Genomic DNA, 27,283 nt, shown 5'->3' on the forward strand with positions numbered 1-27,283 from the left:
CGTATATCTAGCAACACACCCTTGTTTCTTGCTACTCCAAGAAACAGCTCCTCCTCCAAAGATAAATAAGTGTCCCGAAGTGGACTTTCCATCATCTTTATCACCTCCGAAATCAGCATCGGAATAACCGAGGAGTTCAAGCGAATCAGCTTGATAAACTAATCTATGAGTCAATGTACCTCTGATATACTTCATAATCCTTTTAACAGCTTCCCAATGTGCTGGTCCTGGATTACTTTGATATCTACTGACTAGACTCACAGCATAAGCTATATCAGGTCTGGTGCACAACATTGCATACATCAAGCTTCCAATTGCTTGAGCATAAGGAACATCTAATGGCTTCTGCCCCTCTCCAGGGCTTTGCTCTTTACATAATCTCTTTCCCATAACCAACGGAGTTGGTGCCGGATTGGAATTCTCCATTCCAAACCTTTTAAGAACTGATCTTAAATATTTTTCTTGGTTTAAACTTAGCATTCTAGACTTTCTATCTCGAATTATTTGAATTCCAAGAATATATGATGCATCTCCCATGTCTTTCATCTCAAACTTTTCGCTGAGATCTGCCTTGGTTTTATTCAACATTTCTATGTCATTTCCAGCGAGCAATATATCATCCACATATAAGGATAATATAGTAAACTTGCTCCCACTTTTCAAGACATATACACAATTATCTGATTTATTTTGAATAAAACCAAGTTTAGTAACTGCATCATGAAATTTGAGATACCATTGTCTAGAAGACTGTTTTAAACCATATAGAGATTTCATTAATTTGTAAACTTTATGTTCCTGTTCTTTCACCTGAAAACCTTCAGGTTGTTGCATATATATTGCTTCCTTCAACTCTCCGTTAAGGAATGCAGTTTTAACATCCATTTGGAATAACTCCAAATCAAGATATGCAACAATAGCCAAAATAATTCTAATGGATGCAAATTTAGCTACAGGAGAATACGTCTCCTGAAAATCTATTCCTGCCTTCTGGTTATAACCTTTGGCAACTAACCGTGCTTTGAATTTATCAATAGATCCATCAACACGATATTTCTTTTTGAGCACCCATTTGCATCCTATGGCTTTCCTATTTTCTGGTAGATCACATAACTCCCATACCTTATTCTTTTCTATGGAATCAAGTTCTTCTCTCATAGATTCTAGCCATGAAGCTGATTCATGCGATTTCATCGCATCAGAAAAAGTTAAGGGATCTTGTTCTTCTATATTTGTATCTACCGAAAAACAGGATGACTCACACGAATACAAATAGTAATCATCCATCCATGAAAGTTGTGTTCTTGGTCTTTTGTTGCCTACAACCGGTTGATTAGGTACATTATTTTCCATAGGTATTTCATTATTTTCAAGGTTAGTTGATTAGGTACATTATTTTCCATAGGTATTTCATTATTTTCAAGGTTAGGTTCATTCACAATATCAGGGTCATTAGTGGGAACAACACTGTAATAATCATCATCTATTACAGTTAGAGGTTCTGTTTCCTCTTGAACTTGTTCCTCTTCCTCTAGATTCTCTAGAAATGTAGCATCTCTGCTTTCAATGACTCCTTTTTCTTTATTGTAGAACTTATAACCTTTTGACTTTTCTGAATACCCTATGAATCTACACTTTATTGTTTTAAAATCCAACTTATCTCTAAGTTGACATGGAATGAGAACATGGGCTATAGATCCCCACTTCCTGAGATGACTCAAATTAGGTTTCCTCCCATTCCATAATTCATAAGGTGTAGATATAACTGATTTGGTGGGAATTCTATTTAAAATGTAGTTTGCAGTTAACAATGCTTCTCCCCAAAAGTTTTTAGAGAGACCAGAATGAGACAACATGCATCTAACTACATTTAATAATGTTCTGTTTTTTCTTTCAACAACACCATTCTGTTGTGGCGTATACGACATTGTTGTATGCCTTTTAATTCCATGCTGAATACAATAACTTTCAAATTCTTTAGAATTATATTCTCCACCTCTATCAGTTCTCAAAATTTTGATTTTCAATCCAAGTTGGTTTTCAACTTCTGTATTATATCTCTTAAAGCACTCAAAAGCTTCAAATTTTCTGGATATAAGATAGCCGTGTGCAAACTTGGAATAATCATCTATAAAAGTAATAAAATATTCTTTATTACTATGAGTTTTGATACTTAGGGGACCACAAATATCCGAGTGTATCAACCCTAAGAGTTCATTGGCTCTGTGTCCACCAATAAAAGGTTTTCTAGTCATTTTACCAGTTAAACAATGTTCACATGGTGACAATTGAACATTAGATAGTACAGGAAGCAAGTTCATTCTGATAATTTCTTTCATTTTTGAAATACTAGCATGTCCTAGTCTAGAATGCCACAATTCAGATTCAGAAATATAACAGGACAAGTAGTTCAAATTCGAAATTTTATTATCAGAATTATTACAAACTACTGGAAGAATGCATAATTCATGCTCGGGCACATATTTACCCATAGCATACACTTTATTATTCTTGCCTATAGAAACCCTATTATTATAGAACCTCACTTCCAGTCCTTTCTTCATCAAGCTGGGAACAGAGATCAGATTGCGTCGAATTCCTGGCGCATAGAACACATCTTTGAGGACAAGAATGCTGTTTTCCACAATTATAGCAGGCTCCGCGGGGGACTTTCTTTCTCTTGAACTGCTGTGACTTCGGTCCTCGCGGTTGTGGTTTACTAGGACCAGGATTTTTATAGCTTCCAGTATTATGCCTCTGGCGGACATAATTCAGCTCCTGCTGTACTATATTCAGTTCTAGTTCCTTCCTACTGGCTATTAAGTCCTGTTCTATCGCTAGGTGCATAGGAAGATCAGTGACAGACTTAATGACAGGATTCATTCTTAATGTGGTGGCAGCCATAGCAAGGGAAGGGGGGAGACTATTCAAAATGGTTGCCACTTGCATTCTTTCCGGGATTTCGGTCCCAGCAGTGGATAAGTCCTTAGCCATGACAATCATTTTATTTATATGCTCTACGACATTGTCTCCCTCTTGCATACGACAAGAATTATACTTATGCAAGAGTAGTTGGATGTTAACTTCAGAAGCAGTGTCGTATTTTTCTTTTATTGCATTCCACATGTCCATGGAAGTCTTATAAGTTTCAAAAACTTTGATTAAGTTATCTTCCATGAACATGAGCATAAGACTTTTCGCCTTTTTATCTTTCGACTTCCACTGTTCAAACCTTTTCTTTTCTTCAGGTGTAGATTTATCAGTAAGGGTTGGAGCAGTGGTTTCGATTATATCATCAATGTTGTCATGAATAAGAGCATATCCTATTTTTCTATGCCACATATCATAATTACTGCCATTAAATTTGTCAATTTTCCCTAGTTCTGATAGAACGAGTTTACTAGCCATTCGGTAAAGAACTAAAACTAAATTCAATTTTAAAATATGTGTAAGGTTGATATTTTGACAATTATACTAAAATAAAGTTAGATAAATAAATAAATTAATTAAAATGAACCTGAATTTTGTGAGTTGGGAAACGAAGCTCCAATTTGAGCGAGAGTGTCACTCAGCGGTGTAGATTGGATCAGCACTTGTCGAAGTTTTGTCGTCGTTTCTAACTGGATTGGAGATGATATGCTTCACAGCCTCACACGGTGCCCTCCACTCTAATAGATAAGTGAGCTAGAATTTTAACCGGCCCACAAAAAAACAATTACAAATCACCCGGCCCAACTACAAGGCCCAAATCCCACCACTATTACACAATGACAGGATTTAAAACAAATGGATGTGACAACAAACAGAGGCTAGTGAACAATAGAGTGGAGTTGGCTATGAATAAAATTTGGCTAGCTGATGGGATTTGAAGTGCTAGCTGGATGAACAGTAGGCCGGCTCTTGTAGAAATGTTGAATAGGTTGTAGCCTTTGAAAAAAAATGACAATGCTTGAGATTTGCTAGGAACAACGTCTATGAAAACAGTGGACAAAAGAGAGTAGGCTAGCTTTAACTAAAAGATATAGAGTGGCAATGTAGGCAAAGCCTTCTAAATGTAGCAAAGAGCTAGCTGGATATGGACAGAGAGTAGACAAAAAAAAAAAAAGGGAGTAGGCTAACTTTTAACCAAAGGATATAGAGTGGCTTTTTTTTTTCTTCTACAAGAACGTTGCTTCTTCTTCTTCTTCAACAGAGTGGCTGCTTCTTCTTTGTTGAAAACTAGCCGCAAAAAAAAATTATGGAGAACCTTCAGCTTTGATACCAATGAATGAAAAACAGAGAAGAAGAAAGAGGATTTCTGAGGGGCTCCGGTAATGGGTAAGTGGGTTTTCTTTTTGATTTTCGTTGTGCTTTCTCAAGGAGAATGATCCTCCTTATATAGGGGCTAAACCCATCATCTCTACCCCTCAGATCCGCCCTCATGAGAGATTTTCTCTCAACCACCCATGATTCACGTTCTCCACCATTCTCTCAACAGAGAAACAGTGGTTGATTTGGTCATCAATGACCAAGTCAAGCTAACACTTTTGAGGAGGAGGCCTTTGTCCCAAAAACTTTTTGTTGGCCTGTTTGTTTGAAATAAATTGTGTTTTTAACCCATTTGTGGTCGCTTTATTATACTCTTATTCGCAAATGAAAATCTTGCATCCAGAAATGAAAAGTCGCTAAAAATATATAGATTTTGGAAGGAAACAAACCAATTATTTTGCAAGGTTCTTGAAAACAATTTAGAGATTCTGAGTATACACAGACTGAATACAAAGAACATAATGGTCTATATTTGCCGTCCTGACCGGGTACTGGGAGGCATTTGGAGGACTCTATCGTGTTCTCCACAACATGTTTGTTACCCCGTACGATCAAATGCCCATCAAACCACAAGGGCACCTGGTCCTTGAAGCGCACAAATTGTATCGGAATCGACATCGATCAGCGACAAATTCCCCTTAAATCTCCAGATTCATGGACCCATAACGTTCCCAGTTATGCTCAGTGCCCACGAAATACAGTTTGGATTTAGCAGGCTAAAAGAGAGTGGCTTTCACAAAACCCGCATAAACTTTATAAATAAGAGAATCGCAAGAAACCTAAGCTATGGGAAAGCCTCATATACAACATTAATGTGTAGAGTAAATAAAATAGGTACACAAGCCCGAAGCATATTTCTCTTCATATTCTAACTGGTATTAAGCACAGCACATATAATACATTCACTTTAACAAAGTATCAATAGCTTACAGCAAACCTCGTCGGGTAAAGCTATTATTTCTTGATCCAGTTTTGCTTGTTCCTTAGTTATTTGTTGATGCTCTATCGGCATGAGGGGGAGATGAGTTATAAACTGGTAAATACATCGAAAGCAGCTGAATAAATTAGTGTTGGTGCTTGGGCTTCTTCACTATCATCACGCTGCAGTGGGCATGATGAGCACAGTAATCGCTGACGCTCCCCAAAACAGCCCTGCATAATCCACAGGGATTCCACAGTCAGTCATGCATATAAGCATAAAAAGAGAATATCGGGGGAGAAAAAAAACTTTAATTCGTGCTGCTTCTATTATTATGCTTTTGTATGTACGTCTATGCGCGAATGAATTAAACTGTGAACAGAGGAAAAAGAAAATCTCTGGAGCCAATAAACTCTTCACTCCTATATTTAATTGGGCCATCTATGAGTAAAATTCCTTATATTTTCACATTTCACTTGGGCTAACATTTTCAAGCAATCTATCAAGATCCTCTACAGAAACAAGAAATCATGCTTAGTTTTGTTTCCACAAACTACCATACAGTCTACGGATATCAATAAATTTCCCCCACTTCCACAAACAAATACACAACTCACTACTAAATTTAAAAATCTTTTTTGGTGGTTACTAAGCAGATATGAAAGTCAACATAGTATGTACGTTCAAGCAAAATTTCTGGAGAGGTTCACTGCAGATATACCCCCCCTGTTTTAAACTTAGTACCTTCTAGTTTTATTTTGCAGGTAAACCCCATGCGTGAAATTCTTTTTGACTTGTTTACCCTCAACAAATCGAAATTTGGTTTTTTGACAAATAGAATCCCCTTGAGAGTAAAAGAGTCGGAACAATTCGCTCAAGGGAGTCAACCTACGTTTTAAGAGTAAGACACCGACATCACAAGGGATCTTATCCACAACTAAATAACAAGGACAACTATGGCACGGGAAGTTTTGGCATATCAATTAACATCTTCAATAACACGAGAACTAAATAACAAGGACAACTATGGCACGGGAAGTTTTGGCATATCAATTAACATCTTCAATAACACGAGAACTAACAAAGAAATAAATAGCTAAAATTATGTGTTTTGGCATATCAATTAACATCTTCAATAACACGAGAACTAACAAAGAAATAAATAGCTAAAATTATGCGTATCCTGTGGCTAACAAGATTCAAATTAAAGAATCAAAATGAAAATGTGTGACTAATACCTTTTTATTGCTCCATAACCATGACTTCCCACAACTAGCATATCTGCTTGGTGTTTCTCTACAGCCTCACAGAGGGCATTCCTTGCATCTCCTTCAACAGCTTCAAGCACCACATCGCTAACCTGGAAAATACAATTAAATAAATCGATAGATAGACGCATCAAGAACTTGATCTTCGCACACGGAAATACAGTTGAAATGCTATGTACGTAAGTTATTTAAATCATAATCTCTACGTAAGCAATATGAGTATCACACTCATAGTTATTAGTAAATTGAGATGCACAAGAAAAATGGAAGTGAAAAAGATCGGTAAATCGAAACATTAAGTCAGATAACAAGAGAGCTCTTTATAATATTTAATTCCAAAAGGTCAGATAACAAGATAACAAGAGAGTCATCTTCACAACATTCTTATCAAGTATGAAAGCTAAGATAAAGTGTCCTAAAGAAAACAAGATGATAATACTTAAAGATCATAGAACAAGGAAACAGTCTTTAAAATAGTTTAGCGTCGAAAATACAGATATAAAAACACTAAATATATGTCAATTTTCATAAAGGAACCACCTAATCTGCCAATAAATACATATTTACAAAAATATTACCTAACACTCTATTACTAAATAACAATTTGTTTATTTATTTCAGATCATTTCAAATTGGTTGAGGGCTGCATAGGTTCATACTTCACTAAAAGATATCTATGTTTAATCACAGATAACATCTAATTTTTTTTTATCAAAACTCAAATTTATTAACACTTTACTGAAGATAATAATTTAAATAGCTAAAACTTTCAAAGGGAAAAAAATTAGAAACATCAAACATGTTAAATTGGATTTTGTCAAAATTACAACTTTTTCCGTAATATTTCTTGTACCTGGAGTTTTAGATGCATGGGCATCTATTGGGGGTTTTCATAAAAAGACGGATTTTAGAGGGTAAATGACAGAAAATCCCCTATGATTTATATGAATCATAAAGCCCCTTTAAATTTTAACACTAACATTCAACCTATTATTTGTATCTTTTAGTCACATAATCATCGTTTTGACTGATCTAAAGGAATTAATTTGAAACAACTTATAAGTATTGACTGATCTAATGACAGTTTCAGTGATTTGAGAGACTGATTTTGAAACAATTTGAAACAACTCATAAAATTTTGGGGATCTAATAGAAATTCAATTATTTGAGGGACCAATTCAAGATATTACATACTTAAGCACCCAATATCCAGCGGCGGGGGGGTCCCTAAAATAAATAGTGGGGCAAATTTCATTAAAACGCAAGAAATTTGGCCTATTGTAACTTAACCCCTAAAAACTTTGGAGGTTAAGTGAGATTACCAAACTTTTCAGGGTTATCTCATAATGAGCCAAAACTTCTTGGAGATTTTGTGGAATAAACCCTTATAATTGTTACCAATACGCCGCCCATGAGCGAAATTCTAGTAAAAGAAAGGAGAGAGAAATACGGAATTCTCGGCGCAGAGGTCCTTGGCCTTCTGCAAAACCCCACCAGCAATCTTCTTCAGATCCGACTCCACATAAGGCACCACATCAACAGCAACTTCAAATTTCAATTCCCAATTTTCAGTTGACTCAAACCAATTAATCAATTGATTAGTGCAAATCCAAATAAAAATCGCAAATTTTTTAAGCTACCAGGGCCAGCGAGGCTGACGACTGAGGCAGGCGAGGGCTTTGCGTGGATGACGACGAGCTTGAACGGAGAGGCGGCGCCGCCGCCGGAGAAGAAGTGGAGAAGAGCCCATTGGAGAGCGTAGAAGCTCTTGAACGGAGAGGCGGCGCCGCCGCCGGAGAAGAAGTGGAGAAGAGCCCATTGGAGAGCGTAGAAGCTCTGCTCGCTGTCGTCGATCCCCACCACCATCACTGATGTCGGCGGCGTCATCGTCGTCGTCGTCTCTGCAGCCATGATCTATTCCTTTCTTTTATTTATTTCGTTTTTTGTCTTTTTTAATGATTTTTTTTGGCTCAGTTTTGAAAATTTTCTTATCATATCATACCCCTTTAACGAGCTTAAAAAAAATCTTTTTTCGACAAAAATACTTTTATAAAATTTGCACTATCCTATCTATAATCAAATTTTAATTTTTAATACTAACTATACTTATGGACTCCAGCAAACTTAACACTAACTATGCTAACTATGCTAACTATCCTATCTATAAATTTTTTAATACTAACTATGCTTATCTATGGACTCCAGCAAACTTTACACTAACTATGCTTTTGCGAAAAAGATTCGTAGACTCCAACAAACTTTATACTACCTATGCTTTGTCATATAGAGTTCGGATTGATATTCTTATCTGTAGACTCCAACAAACTTTATACTGATAATATACACTAATTAACATTGGATAGATATGGTTAAATGATAACAAATCCCCCAATTGAAAATTGTGTGTAGGTGAATCATTAAAAGGTGTATGAAGGTATTTTCGTTTTAATTTGTTGTTGGCCAGCACCACCCTCTTCTTCTCCCCGATTGATTGTAACACAATTCAAATCCTAATAAAACTCTTATTATAACTATTATCCTATCACATGCAATACCTCATGTCTATATATAAACCAAGAAATTACACAATTTTTATAGTAACTTCATCTCCTTCAACATGTATGTTTCTTTTTTATTTTCATGATTATTCTTTATAAATATTATGTATTTGATTTAATGATGATACTTATTTTTTACACTGCTTGATATTATTATAATTTAGATTGTAATAATATCAAGGTAACTCTTCATGTTTGGTATTATTATAATTTAGATTTATTTGATTATATATTTAATTTGATTAAACATATACATTGCAATCTTCAATGACAACGTATACATTGCAATTTTTATATACATGATCAAGATGATAAAATAAGTAGCTGCCGGATTACCACCTCATCCAATATTGGCCTGTGTGATTTATTTACATGTAATATCAATGACCAACGTGTTCAATGATATCTAGAGAAGATATATGCTTCATAAATTTTTAAAAATCTATTAGAAAGGCACACTTAACTGATGCATACACTATATGACAGAAAGGGCAAGATGCAAGCATTATGACAAAAAGGGCAAGATGCAAGCATTCTTTACTATCAAAATTCCTGTGGCAAAGAACGTAATAAAGAAACATGTAAATAGAATCTGACCACCATAAGCTTTCTCCCAGTTATAAGCTCCAAAAGTACAACACCAAAAGAATAAACACCAGGCCTCTCGGCCAACTTGCCACTTGATGCATACTCTAGAGCCAAATATCTGTGTATAATTATTGTCAGCTGTTCGAATTCAGAATTAAAAAAAACATGCAGATAATATAACAAAACCACCAAGCATCTCAATGAAGTATCCATCAAATATTAGGAAGTTTCTAATGTTCCCTCGTTCACATACCCAAAAGTCCCCATTACTCGTGTTGTGACATGTGTTTGCAGCGTCCATAGCTAACCGTGCAAGCCCAAAATCTGCTACCTGACATGCATAGATATTAGTTTCAAGGTTAACAAGGAAGACATAAGTAAAGAATCAACAACACTTTCAGTTAGTATATCATCAAGCTAATGATGAACTCCAGTTGAATGCTCCAGCCTCTTTTGATTACCCAGGCTCATCAACAACATATCCAACTCTGTCTTCATCAAGAGAGCCTTCTTAGGGGTCGAGCACCCATAATTCCCACGACCAATAATTTAAGAATATATAACAAGTCCTCAGAACCTAAATGAAGATTCCCAAATCTAAATAAAGCCTCATTATCTAATGCAGAACGGTAGCAGTACCCCTAAAAATGTAATATAAAAAAGAGAAAATAATCAGACTCCAACAAGAGAAACCTAAGGGAAAGGTCAAAAAACCTCCTTTGCAAGATAGAAGTAAATTTGATAAATTTTTTCAATATCAAATACAAAGTAACGGAAATTCCAGTCACAAGTGAATTAAATGATATAACAAACTCCAACAAAGATCAAAGAGAAAAGTAAAAGAAAGGTACCTCTTGCAGGAACTACACATATGTAGGTAAAGAATATATTAATTACATGTACCATGAAAAATACAATCAGGATAGTCCACCATTATTTCTATCATCACTACTCCTAAACAATACCTAAAGGATAAGATAGGGAGAGAACAGACCCCCCCCCCCTCCCACTAAATTAAAGCTAAAAATAGAAAAAATAAACAAGTGTAGCAGAAAGCATTACCACTCTAAAACCAATAACTATACCAACACCGCCACTGCGGCCATGTTCGCCACCACACCCCTTCCCGGACCGTCGCCGGACACGCCCGGGAGCGCTATAGTACCAAGGGAAAACAACGGGAGTATCGGGGTTCAGCGACCAACGGGGTGTGGGAATCCGTAGTCGGGGATGGTTTATACCGGAAATACCCCGACTTGGCGGCGATATTAGTTAGTAGTTGGAGCCTCCTTCCGGAGGCGGCGGCCGTTCGGTGGCGGGCGGCGGTAGCTGTTAGCTGTCGGTTTCCAGGGTGAAGGTGTGGCTTGAATGGCGGCGGCGACGACGGTGGAGGGCAGTTGACAGTGGAGGTGGGAGCGGGGAGGCAGTGGTAGTTGCACTCCCTTGACTCTGAGCGTTGAGAGTAAAAGGCGGATTTTTTATTAGGATCCCTTTTGTATTTTAGATTTGCAGAAATATCATTCCTGTAGTGTAGGTGCGTGTGGGCTCAGTGTCCTGGTCTACGAAATCCAGGTGCGGAAACGGACGACACCCACTGTTTACGAAAATTGTGGGCTTTGAAACTTCTCGATTAGAGCTAAAACAGTGTCTTAACTGGTAAGCAATCAAATTGTTTTTACTTATAGTAAATTGTTTTATTAGTAAATTTATTATAAGCTCTTCTTAATTTCATTTATTCTCTTTATTCGTGGATATAATCCGACTTATTACAATTGTTAAAAAAATACATGTTGTCCGATTACTTGGTTGGTACCATCAAACTTATTGTTTAGAAAGAAGAGTTGACTAATTAATTCTAAACTCTCTTGATTAAGGTGTATTATAATTAGTTAGTATATTTTTGTCCCCTATTGTTGTTGATATTATTTTCATATAGTTTTTTTATTTTCTGACACATATTTTTTTACCTATAGGATAATACCCATCTCAATTCTAATTTTGTACTCAAGATTTATTTCATAATTACGAGTATCAAGTCAGTAAATTATATCAATACTTTTTATATTTTAATTGTGACAATGAAGTTGATTGTTTACTAATGAATTTTCATGAAAATTTACGCTAATTTATCTAACTATCTGCATTGCTCATATGTATTCATAAATTAATGGTAATATGACATATGATTTTCCTTTGTAGAAATTTATTCTCTGGTTTTTGGATAACATAACTACTATACACTTTCTTGCCTAAAATGTCTTCAAGCCAAGGTTTACATTAAACTCAACAATAAATTATTCATAGTGTAGACACACAACACACACACACACACACATATATATATATATATAATATTATTAATATATATATATATTATATTTATATATATATATATATATATATATATATATTTATATATCAATACATATATATATATACTTATTATATATATATATATACAGTACAATTATGTATATGATATGTATATATATATAATTAATATACACAATATGTTTATATATATATATATATATTATTATTATATTATATATTATATATATATATGTATATATATATATGTATGATTATATATATATATTATAATATATATATATATATATATATATATATATATATATATATATATATATAGTTATTATATATTATATATATGATATATATATATATATAATATATATATATATATATGTATGTATATTGTGTGTGGTTGTGTGTGTATATATATTATATATATATATATATGTATACATAGTAAGATTATATATATAATATATGTATATGACTATATATATATATATATATATATGTATTATATATATATATATATATATATATATATATATATTATACCTAATATTATATATATATATTATTTATATATATATATGATATATATATTATATATATATTTATATATAGTACATTCACACACACACCCACACACACACACACACACACACACACACACATATATTATATACTATATATATATATTAATACTATATATATAACATATATATATACATTCCACCACACACACAACACACTAATATATATATATATATATATATATGTGTGTGTGTGTGTGTGTGTGTGTGTGTGTGTTTATAAGACCATATGAACATTTTTTTAAACAGAAGAGAACACTCCAATCCCCAAAATTAAAAGAACCAAATATTCTCGGTTGAGTGATGAGCAGAAGAAAGATTACATTCAGACAAATGCGGATAATAAGTGAAAGCGACAAAGTAATGACTTTGCTGGTAATACTATTAATGGCGAACGACAACGTAAAGTTGACCTATTTTGTGGAGCCCTACTACTGGCCTATGAGCATGAAGGTAGGTGTAAATATACTTTATAGTTTATTAAAAGGGCCATATAATTTTATAAATTACTTTATTAAATATTTATATTTGTGCTAGGGCAAATTCTTCATGAACCGATATTTTCTTTACTATATAAGATACGCACTCCAAAGTCTTGTGTCTATTGTGGATCCAAAAAGTTTGAACACGAACCTCCAACATTTTGCTATCACAACGGTGAAATCCACCTAGCAGATGTGAATATTCCAAATGAATTATATGCCCTTTATACAATGTAATCACCAGATGCAATTGAGTTTCGAAGCCATACTAGAATGTACAACAGTATTTTCTCATTCGCATCGTTTGGGGCCAGATTTGATAAAGAGCTTGCATCAAATAGAAAAGGAGTTTTCACATTTAGAGTACAAGGACAAATATATCATAATCTCCCTGCTCTAATTCCAAAGAAAAATAAGCCTTCATACTTTTAGCTTTACTTCTATGATACAGAAAATGAGTTACAAAATCGATTGGGAATAGTAGAAAATGCAAATATGAGTGAAATCACAACTAAGAGCTTGATGGATATATTGCAAGAAAATCTATATTCAAAGTTCCTTCGCAAATTGAATGATTATCAATCTTTCGAAGAATTTAAGATACTAATAAATAGTGACGTTGTACTATATCAACGTGTTTACAACTCACCAACAGCAGATTAGGTGGTTGCAATCTGGGTTGAAGGAAATAATGACAATGCACCATTTGAGAGAGAGATAGTTGTCCATGCACACTCAGGAGGAAGACATCAAGTGAAACACTATTTTGGCTGTTATAATCCACTGCAGTATCCCTTATTCTTTCCAAATGGAGAGGTTGGATGACATCAAAATATTAAAAGAAGGGATAAAGGGATATCAGAGCTGACAATCAACAAAGAACTATAATACCGACTTCAGTAGTCCCACCGACCATCACATCTGCAGAAGACATATTTAACCGAGAAAGTGAAGGTACATTTAAATTCACATTTCTTAGTAATATTCTTATATATGACTGTAGCTTAATGTCCAAATTTACAGGCGTCAAGGCACCAAAACCCGAAAAAGTCTCATGCCGAGGTTATTATTGTCAGCAGGTCGTTTATTCCATCAATATGTTGTTGATATGTACATAAAGTGTAATGACCATGAATTTTTAATAATAGTTTAAATAATTTTTCGATATTTTAAAGTATTAAATTATTATTTTTAAAAGAGCGTTTATATTTTCTCGATTTTCTAGAATTTTCTACGATTTAAAAATCAGATTTTATATTTATTTAATGATTTTGATAATTATAACTAACTTGTTGCGGAGAAAACTTTTAAATTAATATTTGTTTTATTACTATTATTGTTATTATAAGTATTGTATTAATTATAATCTTTTTTCTAATTATTCCTATTTTTTCCTAATTATAAACCCTAACCCTAAACCTATATATACCATTTCTCCTCCCTCTCTCTCTCTCTCTCTCTCTCTCTCTCTCTCTCTCTCTCTCAAGTGGTGAGAAAAATATAATTAGTAATTAAAGGAAACTAAATAATCATGAGCTTTTTAAGTAGAGAAATTAAAAAGATAAAAGCTTTAGTATTTTAAAAGTGGCAAAAATGCAACCAGAGGTTGCTGTTTTAGATTAACTAGTTAGCTTGCACGTGCAATGCACGTGGTAAAAATTTTAATATTATTTTTAATTATAATTTTATTTATTGAAAGATTTGTTATAAATTTAATGAATGTACACAATATATATGAACATAAGCTAAAAATTAAAAATGTTTGAATAATACATTTATATTTTAGGATAAATTATGCGATATTGGAGTGGTTGTATCTACAAGTTGATTGATCAATCAAATACAATAACAAGAATATATATAAAAGTAATGTTTGAAGATGTGGATGTAATTCCAAGCAAAATATTCTAAACTTTGTGTTTCCTTTTAGATTGATGAATTATAGCGGTCATGAAGTTAACCCTTGGAAATAGATTGATAAAAATATGAACTTCCCTGTAGATAAATTAAATTCATAGTTAATTACTTAATTGTATACTCTACATAAGGTAATACTCTATTTGAACAAAAATCAAATTCTACAGATACCATGACATATTACAAAAAGCATCATATTGTTTAGTTTATTTTCACATGAACTTGTACCTGAGGATTCATCCAAAACAAAGTTAGACAAACAACATATTTTCATTTTTTTTCTCTTTCCAACTCATGTGAATATCCCAACCAAAACCATGCTCATTTGCAATGCAATTGAACAATAGGAATCCATTGATCACCTAACCTTGCAATCACGCAATACTCAGCTTGTAATTTTATAAAACACTTAAAAGTTCAAGAGGACATAAGTATTATATAAAACTATATCTCATTGACTCCACTCTCTCCAAAACACACATTTACATTTTCAAGTAAGAACTGACAGGATCTCTGGCAGTGGTTTTTTCATCAGGTTTACCCAAAGAAATCTCACGATCAAACCGTCCAGATCTCCTTAAAGCTTGGTCAATTGCATTTTGTTTGTTTGTTTTTCCGATAACAAGAACATAATCAAGCTTCTTCTCAGATGTTTTTGGGAATCATCAGAAGACTGAGTGTGATGTTATTCATCCGTGCAAGTCATATGTTGTGTTACTATCCGCTGTTCCATCTCCATTTGCATGTTTTCTCGCTTGGAAGCAATTGCATCTATCTCATCAATGAATTTGTTTCTTCAGAAACACGTACAACAATAATATGCAAACTTAAAATAAATTGATACTTGATATTAAAATAAATTGATATTAAAATTTATTAATGTCATTTAGTCGTGAAGTAATTGACGGTAATCACTTAGCATTTCCTCTTACAATAGCAAATCAATTAAAATTAGCTAAATCCTAGACCTTTTCAATAGCTTAGAAATTAGATCAGATATCCCAAGGAAGAAAATTATTATGATGCTGAAAACATAGTATTTCGATGAAACATAATATTTTGAGGAAACACAAATACATAGTATTTTCATGAAATAGCAAGTAAAAGTCACACTTGTGAAGCATAGTATTTCGATGAAACACAAATACATAGTACATTAAATCCTCACCATATAGTAGTTGAAATAAGATCCATCTTTCTGTATAAACTGTGCAATAGGAAAGGTCATATCTTCAACCTGATGATAATGAAATGGACCTCCAAACCTTGTAATCTTGAAATTTATACAAAAGAAATCAAAAGTTTGTGAATTTGGCTCAAAAATAACCATATCTTCCTAATTAAACTAATGAAAAGTTACATAGAATTCAAACAATTACCATGCAAGGTTAATGCTTATCCTAAAAGTAATAACCTAACCAATGACACTTGTATTGTTTTCTTTTAAGGTTTGTCCAAGAATTAATTTGCATCATAAATGATGATGAAAAATCAAAATGAGGATCAACAAGAATCTTACACTGATCTGTGAGCAATAGCAAATCTATATAGCATATCTATGGAAGGAAAACTTACATCAGACAAATGTTTTAATTAAAATTTTTTGAGATTCCTTTTTTCCTGATGTTATCAAATTCTCTTGCTCCAATCTTGGTTCCAGAACAGAAAGAATCTCAAAGTTACAAATGTCTACTGTGCATGTTCCTTTACCAGAGTTGGCAATAGGCTTCAAGTTTCGCATAGAGGGTGCAGAATCATTCTTAGCACCTAATACTGTCAGAAGAGCAAACCTCAGCCAGTTTATAGAAATCAAAGTATCTGTTCTTTGATCCTATGCTTCCAACCAACTTTGATGGATGTGACTCAATAGGAACATCCTGAAAAATGAATGAATAGATTATCAACCATTAGGTGAGAGTTTACGGGAGACATTTCATCAAAACCTATTTCATACCTTATCTCTAACAAATCGTGGTAAAGCAATTGAAGGCAAGTTGCACACAACAGTTTCAGTGGGGCTAGTATACTCTAATATTTCAGTGCATAAGTTCAAAGACTGGTGAAGATCATGTAAGGAGTTTGTACTGTGAAAATGAAGATAGAAAACTCAACTTTGCAACATTACATCTAATTCCATTTAGTAAATGGAAATTCTAGGTATGAGAATGCAATAGACGAAGATATAGAAACTTTGTGTCATATGATCATTAAAAAAAAAATGATAACCAAGAAAATCAAGAGTTTTTTCCTTCGGAATTAAAAGTGTTTTTGATTAGTTGCAACTTAAAGGGAGCAAGAAAAGTCATCTTCTGTATATATTACATTACACATCATATTTTTATTTATTTTTGTTTTTAATTTGTAGAACAGATTACTAACTTTGATAAGATGTAAGGAGTAATTTGAAATGTTTCAGTCACTTAAAAATAAACCAATCAATGACATTCTATGTCCAAATGCTGGAAATTTAAAAATAAACCAATCAATGACATTCTATGTCCAAATGCTGGAAATATAGAGAAATACCAATCACAATTAATAATATAATATTTAGGAAAAGTTGCCCCTTTCTGCATTGAATTGCTAAAATGACAGTAGCTAAATTGACATAGGTGAGCCATGAAATACACCAACATTCTATTTGATTGAACTGAAAGACATGATACTTGCAAATATGAGGTAACAGAATATCACATTTTATGCTAATGGATGAAAGTGAAGTATCCAGAAGGGTGCATGAATTCTATCAGAACCTTGCATGGCGCTGGATAACCTGAGCCAAATAAGGGAGAGTGAAAAGTCCAAACTGCCCTCTAAAAAAGGTGCACTGCTTGGCTGAGAATGCTCCGCGCTGGTTTATTATGATATGAACTAACTGAATGTATGGACTTACATCTAGATGCTCAATTGGTTCATCAGGTTTACTATGATACATAAGTCCTTTATTCCATGTAGAACTTGTGCATGTGCACTGCATAGGCCCCTTTTACTTTGTGCTTTACAAATCATTGCTAACTTATTAAGGAATTGTTTTCCTTAAAAAACTATGTTAACCAAGAGAACAGCGAGTAATAGCCATCTACGTCTATGAGTTTGTTTCAAGTGTTGCTTCTAGGGTGATCCAGAGCAGAATAGTAGTATCTTGATATTATATTCCTTTAGCATATACAAATGAAGATAGAAATTTTGTTTGAATACTAAAGTTAATATCCATAATTTCTAAAAATTCACATAGGGATATAGTTGGATATTAGTCAATACGGTTGGGAGATTACCTTAAAAAAACAAGAAATATTGACCTTATTTTAAGTCTTTCCTGATATTAGAATGATACAAATATATAAAGGTCTAACAATAAACATTGCACCATCTAGTATTGGACATAGCCAAAATATGTACCTTTTTAATATATTAAATATACTTAATATCTCAAAATTTATTACTGCTATATTCTAATCCATATTTAATAGGACATGTAATATATATTCATATTTGTCAAAAGATTAATATGAAATCAGACATAGATCATATTTATCTATTTTAATTATTCGTATTTGTTTACACCCACAATTTATTCCTGTCCATAACAAAGCATGGAAACCATCTATAGATTACTCAAGGTTTTAAGACCAAGGAATGTAGAAGGGTTTGAGGTAAAAGGTTAAAATGAAGTATTGAAACATGAAACTATACGAATAACATCAAGCAATTAGTTATTGAACTGTCTTTCACATGCCATGGTATGGCTGATACTTCAAATACTGTTATTGTGAAAATGAAAAATATTCTTTTACCATACATACTACTATGAGTTGAACACATGACTCCTGAGATGATCAATTATGTAATAAAAATCATATCCAACTGTTACACGGGAAGGCTTCCCACATGTATAATGATGTAAAAATCTAACAATATATTTTCACCTTTCTATAATGAGGTTCTCAAAAGTCAGTCTGTAGTTAGCACGAAGTGAGTTTGTAATTAGCAGGGGGAAATAAGTTATATGAAAGCATAATAACAAGCACCCAAATTGAAAGTAAAAGAGTACCATGAACTTGATCTTTGCTCCAACAGGTGGTATAACTTTTCTTTCATTGATGTTCCTATATGACCTCTTCCCAAATGGTACTGGAGTTTCATTAAAAAAAGAGAAGGAAAATCAGTCAGTTAGTTAAGCTATAAACTGTTGGAAAGTCCTCATGGTTGAAGAAATTGCAACAGAGATAGGAAAGCAAAGGACCTGGTTTCGTTCTTATGAGAAGCTTATAGAAAATCTTAAAACCAAATTTATTTAAGCAGATATAGAAATATAATGGAAGAAGCTCCAGAATAGGACATTTAACATTTTTTCTATCATGTACCTGATACAAAAGATTGTCAATGATTATTCCTCAAGATACCTATTTGAACAGTTATAATTTAATTTTTCACAAAATATAAAAAGTAGAAGTTGTTAAGTACTTTGATCAGATTACATAGTTAAAGTATCCCCAAATAAAGTTAGGTTCAATATTTTATTATACGCGCGAAAACCATAAGAAGTACCAATGTACCCAAAATTCCTCAATATATATTTGATGGTATCACCCACAATACATTTCATATTGTATATATTATTATAAAATAGTGAGCACTATACAATTGCCTTTCTTGAGCTTTATTATGTCATCTGCAATAAACAACATCGCAAGAGCGATTATGAATGTTTTCTTGATACCTTATATAGCATGTATGGTGTTCTAGTTTCGGCTTCAGAACTTCAAACCAGAGGTTCTGAGCTTGAACAACCTTCTTGGCCTTACCCTTGAAATCATAACAGATATATATTGAGTGCAAACTCAAATCTTATTAGATCTAATTTTTAAAATCAGAGAAGGTTTACCTCTCTGTCATATTTTGTGTACAACTTATTAAACTCCTTGCCCCAGCAATCAGCCAATCCTTGAGCTTCATTAGGGCAAAACAATGACCACTCTCCATTATTTTGGACTCTTTCCATAAAGAAGTCGTGAATCCAGAGGGCATTAAAGAGATCATGTGCTCTTTGTTCTTCCTGTAAAATGGTACCATATTTATTTTCATTGCAAAGATAAATTAAGAAATGAATTTCTTTTATATAAACACATTTAAGACAAGGGCTAAAATAGCACATGGTAGCTTAGCATGGGAAACAAGTTCCACCAATACTGGAAATACATTGCATAAAGGATAATACTATATTATATACAATTTCAACATGCAAGAGGCTAAGAATCATATGCTTGACATCAAATATCTATATAAGCTCAAGTTAAGCAACGGTCATTTGCTCAGGAAGGCATCTGCTTATCTTCGGCAGTGTATTTAATACATTACCAAACTGACAGTGCATGTATCTGTAAATGAGCAAAAACATTGCGTGAAAGTGAAAATCTTAAAGAATAATGAGATCTGGTTTTAAATTGCTAGATAGGCATTCCTATCAAGACGCAAGGACCTTTGATGAAAGCCTCTGTCACAAAGTCCATTCCACGTGTTAATCTATACGAATTCAAGAAAATGTTTTACTATTAAGAATGATTCAATTTGACTATTTAAAGAGGTGTAGTGAGATAGAATATAAGATTATTAAAGCATGTGCAGTGGGTCCTTGGAGAGAAGGAAAACACAATTATAAATTATTTAACTAAGCTGACAATGAAAAGGATTCCAAAATGATTTAAAAAAGAGAAGAAGAAACTTACAATAGGATCAGGTGCATCATCTTATTTGCACATGATCCATTGAATCCCAGTGTCAAGGTCGAGTTTCATTTTCGCTCCCCAACCTGCATAAGCCTTTGCTGGAGCCCCCTGATCCCGTTCTAGATGTCTAAATTCAATCTAAATCTGTGAAAATATAGCAATAAATAATATAATATCGATACAAGCAATATTAGTATTACTATAAATTTGTATAGATAATGTTGAAAACTTGTAACCTGAGATACGATAATAGTGCCAACCTGCCATTGGAATATATTTTCTGATTTCATCATTCCAACGAACTTCTGGGTGAAGTTCTGCATTTCCCACTGTAAAAGGGACAAGATCAAAATATATTGCTATACTATTACATTTGAGGGAAAACTTTGACACATCAAACAAAACGTTTGAGACACTAACAACATCAAGAAATTAAAGTATGAAGCTTTCAGAATTAGGCTCACCCCCAAGCAAGGAGAAGTATTTTCTCATAAAATACAGTTGACAATTCTGAGTGAGCCAAGCTGAAAACAAACATATCAGAAAAATATTACCGAACATACGATTGGGTATAAAGATGCAAAAGTGATTGGCCAACCATGATTTACTTCAGAGCCCAAAGTCGAAGATAGGATGCAGTGTTTGAGACAGCCCCCAAGACAAATTCAATTGAATGGATCATCTGCCCAAAGTCGAAGATAGGATGCAGTGTTTGAGACAGCCCCCAAGACAAATTCAATTGAATGGATCATCTAATGCACAAACATTTCACTGAAGTTGAAATCCTCGTGGTGGTGCCTAAGTCTAGCAAAATCAGGTTCGACATCCAGATCCATCTCTGATGTGCCCAGCATGCCATAAGTACGACCTTGAAATCTAGGTGACATTGGATAAAGCAGTATATAAGGACACAGCAGCATGGCAGGTAAGTATTTCATGTGTAATTATAACTTCCAAGATATTCTCAAGTTCAAGATATATAACATCCTGAAAAGTGTAGTGCTTTAATAATTAAAAGATAAAAAGAATAAAATGATAAATGGTAGGCAGTTTCGTGACTTGTAGAATATTAATTTCACCCCTAGGCTATAAAATCAAAATATACAGAGTCATGTTTTCTCCAAAGCAAAAGATCCTGTAGAAACACTTCAGAGGAAACAAACTAACAAAGTAACTTCAGTCCAGGAACATTCCAGTAACTCTAACCGTGTTAACCACAGACGTATTCGCCAGATTTTAGTTTCAAGCTTCCCAGTACTGGCAATCACCTTAAGCACAATCCATCTACAAGCTATCTCTACAACAAGAAACAAGTTTTCTTTGGGAGCTCTAAGTTAATTAAACTGTTTTTAAAGATTATGATGGTTTTAGCTAGAAGATTTAGATTGGTGATCAATCAATTATTATACAAAGCTCAGTTTGCTTTTGTTTAAACTTCCACCAATTTAAGAATAGACAGATTCAACAGATGTTAGTTCCAGGCTTGCCAGCATTGGCAGTCACCTTCAGTACAGTCCATCTAAAATAAGATCAAATAATCTCTGGTCGAGGGAAACAAATGTACTTTGGAGCTTTAAGCTTATTAAACTGTTGTTTTAAGATTTATGAAGATTTTAGCTAATGGACTTAGATTGGTGCTTTGATTAATTAATAAACAAAACTCATTTTGCTTTTATCTAAAATAGATATATTCTTGATTCTATAGCTTTCTCAAGAACTTATTCTGAATGCGATGCCAACAATTTAGAGGGTATTTTACTCTAATTGAATTTTGAGAAAGTTATGATAAGTTAATTTGTTTTTTTTAATTAAAAGTACCACATGCTAAAAACAATTCTCTAAAAAATCTGTATCTTTACCAGATGTTTATAGCTGGCTGTTGTGCACCTAGATAGTCATGGTTAAATCATTGTGAAGGGGGAAATTATGATTAATAAGAAAGGATGTCAACAGCGGGTAGTTGATGTGTTTACCAAAATACATTCTAAAGGTACAAAGCTACATTCTAAAGGTACGAAGCTTGTTATGGTTGGTTTCTTTTGGGTACAACTTCTTTATAATATGCAAATGGTACTGTGGTTTTCGTTGCTTGATTTTTAAATGTAAAGGATATTTACGAAGTTCTTGAATTTGAGAGTACTTATGTTCTTTAATCAACTCCGCTAAATCTATGCCAACTTGTGAGTCATTTAGTCATGAACTAAATGATAGTAATCACTTAGCATTTCCTATTGCATGTAGAATGTGGAAGAAGCATATTGGGAAATTAAAATGATAAGGGTTTTCTTCAGATGCATTGTTCCTGTTCTTTGCTAGGTTTTGCAGATTTATCTGTGCTTAAGGATCTATAAAAGAGTTTATGATTTTTTAACAATTGATAAATCAAGATTCAAGGCTAATTGGAAATATTGTTTAACTCTTACCAACTTCTAGAACTGTTATACAAAGAAACAGTAAGAATAAATTGCATGAAACTTAAGTAATCTTACAAGAAATGGGCAAATAAAGGATGTTAACTTTGAACTCTCTAGGGGTTAGGTCAAAGCTACCTATGCCTCATAATGTTGTTCTCTTGTAGCTAAAGAAAGTATGATGCTTAAATATATTAACTTTGTGAAATAATTCTGCTAGCAGGTATTGATTAGTTAATAAATTATGATCGCCTAAATTGAGGCTTCATAGTTAGGATGAACGTCCAATCTCTTGCTGCCTGAGCTTTTCAGGTCAAGGCTATCTATGCCTCACAATATCGTTCTACTGTAGCTAAAGAAAGTGTGATGCTTAAATATGTTAACTTCGTAAAATAATCCACAAGCAGGTATTGATTAGTTAATAAATTATGATCTCCTAAAATCAGGTTTCATAGTTAGGATGAATACCCAATCTCTTGCTGCCTGAGCTTTTCAGGTATCCATCCTGAGCTATCTTGTCGATCAATTTTCTAACAGTATTCTGTTTAGCCTCTCCATCTAGCTTAGTCTGAAGTTTTGCTACTGTCATATAATCCATTGGAAGAGCATAATACAGAGCCTGAACCGAAGGCAAAAGCAATTTTTAAAATAATAATAATAATATAAGGTAAGGAGAAGGCTCAATAGTGTTGCTTTATTTGTAACATTGCATGGCAAATAAAATAAGAATAATAGCTTACCTTCGTGTACATGAAATCAATATCAGGACTTTTGTTAATTTTCTCAGTTTGCCTGACATCCTGCAAAAATACTACTATACAATCGTATACAGAGAGGGAGAAAAAATTCCCCAATGAAGTGTGTATGTACTGCAACTGCAAGTGAGTAAGAATGAAAAAAGAGGGAGACAAATACGCACTACTACACGACTGAGAAATCTCGTATCCTTTCATAGTTCTGCATATATAATTAGAATTACTAAAATTGAGCACAAATCTATTACTATTAGACATATATATAATCTTCATCCAAAACCTTCAGTAGCACAACCCATGACACAAACATTTCACAATACAACCATTACACCACAAGAACATCATCCTTCCTAACTAAATCACCAAAAACCATTACAAGAGCAAACCCGACCCATCATGAAAATGATCCTTACTAACCATGACACAACAAGAACATCATCTCTGACGACAAATTCGCTCCCATAAACCTTAGAAATTAAATTCATAGCTTCATGACAATTTTTAGACACCTCGTCAACTCCTCAACCATGACACACCAAAAACCATTTCTTTCCCCTCTTCATCCAAATCCAGCAACACCTCCTCAACCATAAAACGTCATCTCCAGAATATATTTCATTAGTCTATCACAATTTGTAGACAATAGATTATAAAGGAAGTAGTTATCAAATGAAGCAACATGTTTCCAATTCCTTGGAAGTGGCAGGCCTGAAGCATTTCTAACACTATAGAACATGCCGAGTATATTATATTAACCAAGCTGCACAACTTGCAAATTATGCTTCAAAACTAAATGGTTTCAGCATAATTTTTTATTTCAACCAGGAATACTTATTTGCAAAAATCAAAACTTGGAATTGCGAAGGTATGAATAACTGAACAAAAGGAATATTTTTGATGTACAATGATTCTTTTATATATGGAAAAATAATAATAGATGAAAGTGAAAAAAGTAGGGTTTTGAATCGACCTTATGGAGAACGGCGGATCGACGGCGAAGACGAACGGCTTGACGAGACAAGGCCAGACAAGGATAAACTGAAAAAATTAGAAAAATATCAATTGTCGTAAAAACTAATTGCAGTGCAAGAAAATAAACTAAATTCCAATGCATAGAACCTAAATTGCCTCAGAGAAAACAATTACGTTGGTGTTATGCTTAATTTCAAAATACGAAAAATTTCATAATGAAATTAATCACATATCAAAACATCATACCTACTTTTATTTGAATTCTAAGAATTAAGAAAGATGTCGCACAGACTAAGAATTTTCAAAATAAAATCAAAATTTACGAGAAAAAAAAGGATAACAAAAATTCCTAATAGCTCTTTTCCCATAAAGGATACCTGAATTTCTAAAACAAACAAAATTGATAAATTGCTTAAAAAAAGGAAAAGTGAAGGGAAAAATTATTTACCTGCTACCGCCCGCTGGCAGCTCTCTCCACCCATCGTTTCGAATCCCTCTCCTTCTCCCCTGCGTGCGGGCGTTGGCCTTGGAATCCCCCTTCCTCCTCGACCTTAGGGTTTTTAGCTGGTCCTTAGCCTGGAATAGCTTGAGGCAGAGGATTCGGTTGCGGGATTGGAGAGAGGAGAGGTAGGGGATGGAGGATTTGGGGAGGAAGCCTAAGAAGACGGCGAAGGAGAGGCCAAGATAGATGGAGAGAGATGAGGGGTTGGGGTCGTAACCGATGAAAAAGAGTAAAGTGGCTTATCAATTGAGGATACGTTTGGTAACTAAATTTGGTGGAAGGTTATTTTGGGGAGGGTAAAGTTTTTTATAAACTCCCTCTTTTAAAGGGTAATAGATTATAATAATTTAAAAGAATTATTCTGGCAACGAAATCATTTTAGGAAAATTATGATAAATTATAAGAAGTTATTTTGGAAAAAGAATCATTTTATTATAATAATAAATATTTAAAAGAATTTATTTTGTAAAAGGATTATTTTAAGTAAATAAATTTATTATTTTAGAAGATTATTTTTTAGAACAATTTCAGGATTTATATTTCTTAGATTTAATTATCTGATATGCCATGATATTATTGCTCATGATCAGTTATATTTCTTGTTGTGATTGAGAACCATTAGTAGTTCATGACTTAGTGACTTTGCACGTCATGAACAAGACTTAGTGACATGTGTGTGTGTGTGTGTGTGTGTGTGCGCGCGCGCGTTGACTAAACTTAGGAGGTGGACCAGAGATCTATTGTAGGTCATGTTTGTTGACTTAGAAAAATAAGAAGAGTTGGGATGAGAGAGTCATAGTTCATGTGATCGGATGTGATTGTTGATGTATCTTCCAGACTCGCACCAGTGACTTGTTTCGTCTTGGAGTTAGTTTGTTGGGCCAAGTGGCCTGTTTCGTCACTTTGGTCAGTAGCCTGTTTCGTCACCTGAGTTTTGCTTGAGTTCGAACCTGGCCAAAATCAGATTGCGTGTAGTCCTCTAGCCGTCTGTTTCGCGAGATTAGATGCGCGTAGATGATTTGTAAACAGTCAGTTATCCGATGATATGAATGTTGACTCTACGAGAGATGTGGACCAGTGAGCTATTATAGGATGGCTAGTTGTATGACCTTGATACTTGGATGATTATGGATTCTTCTGATTGTTATACTCTAGTGGTGGATTCCATCTAGCTAGTATTCTAGTTGTATGTTCTTTTCATTATTATTGTTATTGCTTTTGGTCGTTCGACCGTTCCTATTCTCCCTTGTGGGGTCTTGCCGTGTGCCATGTACGTTGACGTACTTCTGTCCTCTCGGGTTGTACGTCAGATTTAGAGGACAGACATGTCCAGTATGATGATGCTTTGGAGCCGGAGTATTCCCAGCCGGAGTGTCTTCCAGATGAAACAGAAGAACAAACTGGAACTTAGTCATTTTCTTTTTTGTAGTCGTTGATGGACACTAGATTACTTATGTAGTACTTTCTCTTTTAGTCTTTCGAGGGGTTTAGTTATTGTTGCAGTACTTCCTTTTTTATTTCTGTTGGACTATGTACTTTTATATTTTTAGTTGGACTATTTTGTAATAAGGGCATGTTTGACCCAAATTTTGTATCTCGGATGATATTCTATTTGTGATATGACTCTTTTCTATTCTGAGTTGTTTATTATATTCTTGCTAATTGTGATCGGGGACCTGTGACTGGTTTTATATTGCTTGACGCTTAGCGTATGAGATTGAGAAGAAATGGTCTATTATTTATTCTCCTCAATCTAATATGTCGTGGGCTTGTTCATGTTTCGATTTCCTAGTATTTTGGGAAGCGGGGCGTGACATAAAGCTTAAAACAACAAGACTTGATTACTTTAGAAATAAACAATCAGAAATCAGAGCAGAGTTATTCCAAGGCATTGTTGACAGTGTAGCTGCCGGGGAAGCAAATGCATGCCAAGTGGGCAAGAGAATAGTGCTTCCATCATCATTCATA

General features: G+C 33.7%; 2 protein-coding genes and 1 long non-coding RNA gene across 3 annotated transcripts; 1 reads left to right on the top strand and 2 right to left on the bottom strand.

Moving 5' to 3' along the window:
* On the top strand, positions 3,387-4,599 carry LOC109843503. Its single transcript, XR_002247703.1, has 2 exons — positions 3,387-4,317; positions 4,411-4,599. It is a non-coding gene; the product is annotated as an uncharacterized LOC109843503 (long non-coding RNA).
* On the bottom strand, positions 5,173-8,488 carry LOC109843502 (universal stress protein PHOS34-like). The gene is made up of 4 exons (XM_020412439.1): positions 8,136-8,488; positions 7,946-8,040; positions 6,466-6,587; positions 5,173-5,460 (listed from the first exon to the last, which is right to left on the bottom strand). The coding sequence occupies exons 1-4, from the start codon at positions 8,404-8,406 to the stop codon at positions 5,373-5,375; spliced, it is 576 nt and encodes a 191-aa protein (XP_020268028.1). The 5' UTR covers positions 8,407-8,488; the 3' UTR covers positions 5,173-5,372.
* LOC109843062 lies at positions 23,497-24,692 on the bottom strand. The gene is made up of 2 exons (XM_020411993.1): positions 23,827-24,692; positions 23,497-23,705 (listed from the first exon to the last, which is right to left on the bottom strand). Exons 1-2 carry the CDS (start codon positions 24,112-24,114, stop codon positions 23,529-23,531), a joined length of 465 nt encoding a protein of 154 aa, XP_020267582.1. The 5' UTR covers positions 24,115-24,692; the 3' UTR covers positions 23,497-23,528.

Source organism: Asparagus officinalis, chromosome 5 (assembly GCF_001876935.1).
Source record: "Asparagus officinalis chromosome 5, Aspof.V1, whole genome shotgun sequence".
NCBI lineage: Eukaryota > Viridiplantae > Streptophyta > Magnoliopsida > Asparagales > Asparagaceae > Asparagus > Asparagus officinalis.

What these genes read in the sequence shown, in the direction of transcription:
- LOC109843062 (XM_020411993.1), bottom strand. Translation starts at nt 24,114, where the DNA reads ATGAAGATTATATATATGTCTAATAGTAATAGATTTGTGCTCAATTTT. An exon ending in TTGATTTCATGTACACGAAG is followed by an intron (nt 23,706 to 23,826) that starts GTAAGCTATTAT and finishes CCTTCGGTTCAG; the next exon opens with GCTCTGTATTATGCTCTTCC.
- LOC109843502 (XM_020412439.1), bottom strand. Translation starts at nt 8,406, where the DNA reads ATGGCTGCAGAGACGACGACGACGATGACGCCGCCGACATCAGTGATG. An exon ending in ACCTCTGCGCCGAGAATTCC is followed by an intron (nt 6,588 to 7,945) that starts GTATTTCTCTCT and finishes TGTATTTTCCAG; the next exon opens with GTTAGCGATGTGGTGCTTGA. An exon ending in GGTTATGGAGCAATAAAAAG is followed by an intron (nt 5,461 to 6,465) that starts GTATTAGTCACA and finishes TGGATTATGCAG; the next exon opens with GGCTGTTTTGGGGAGCGTCA.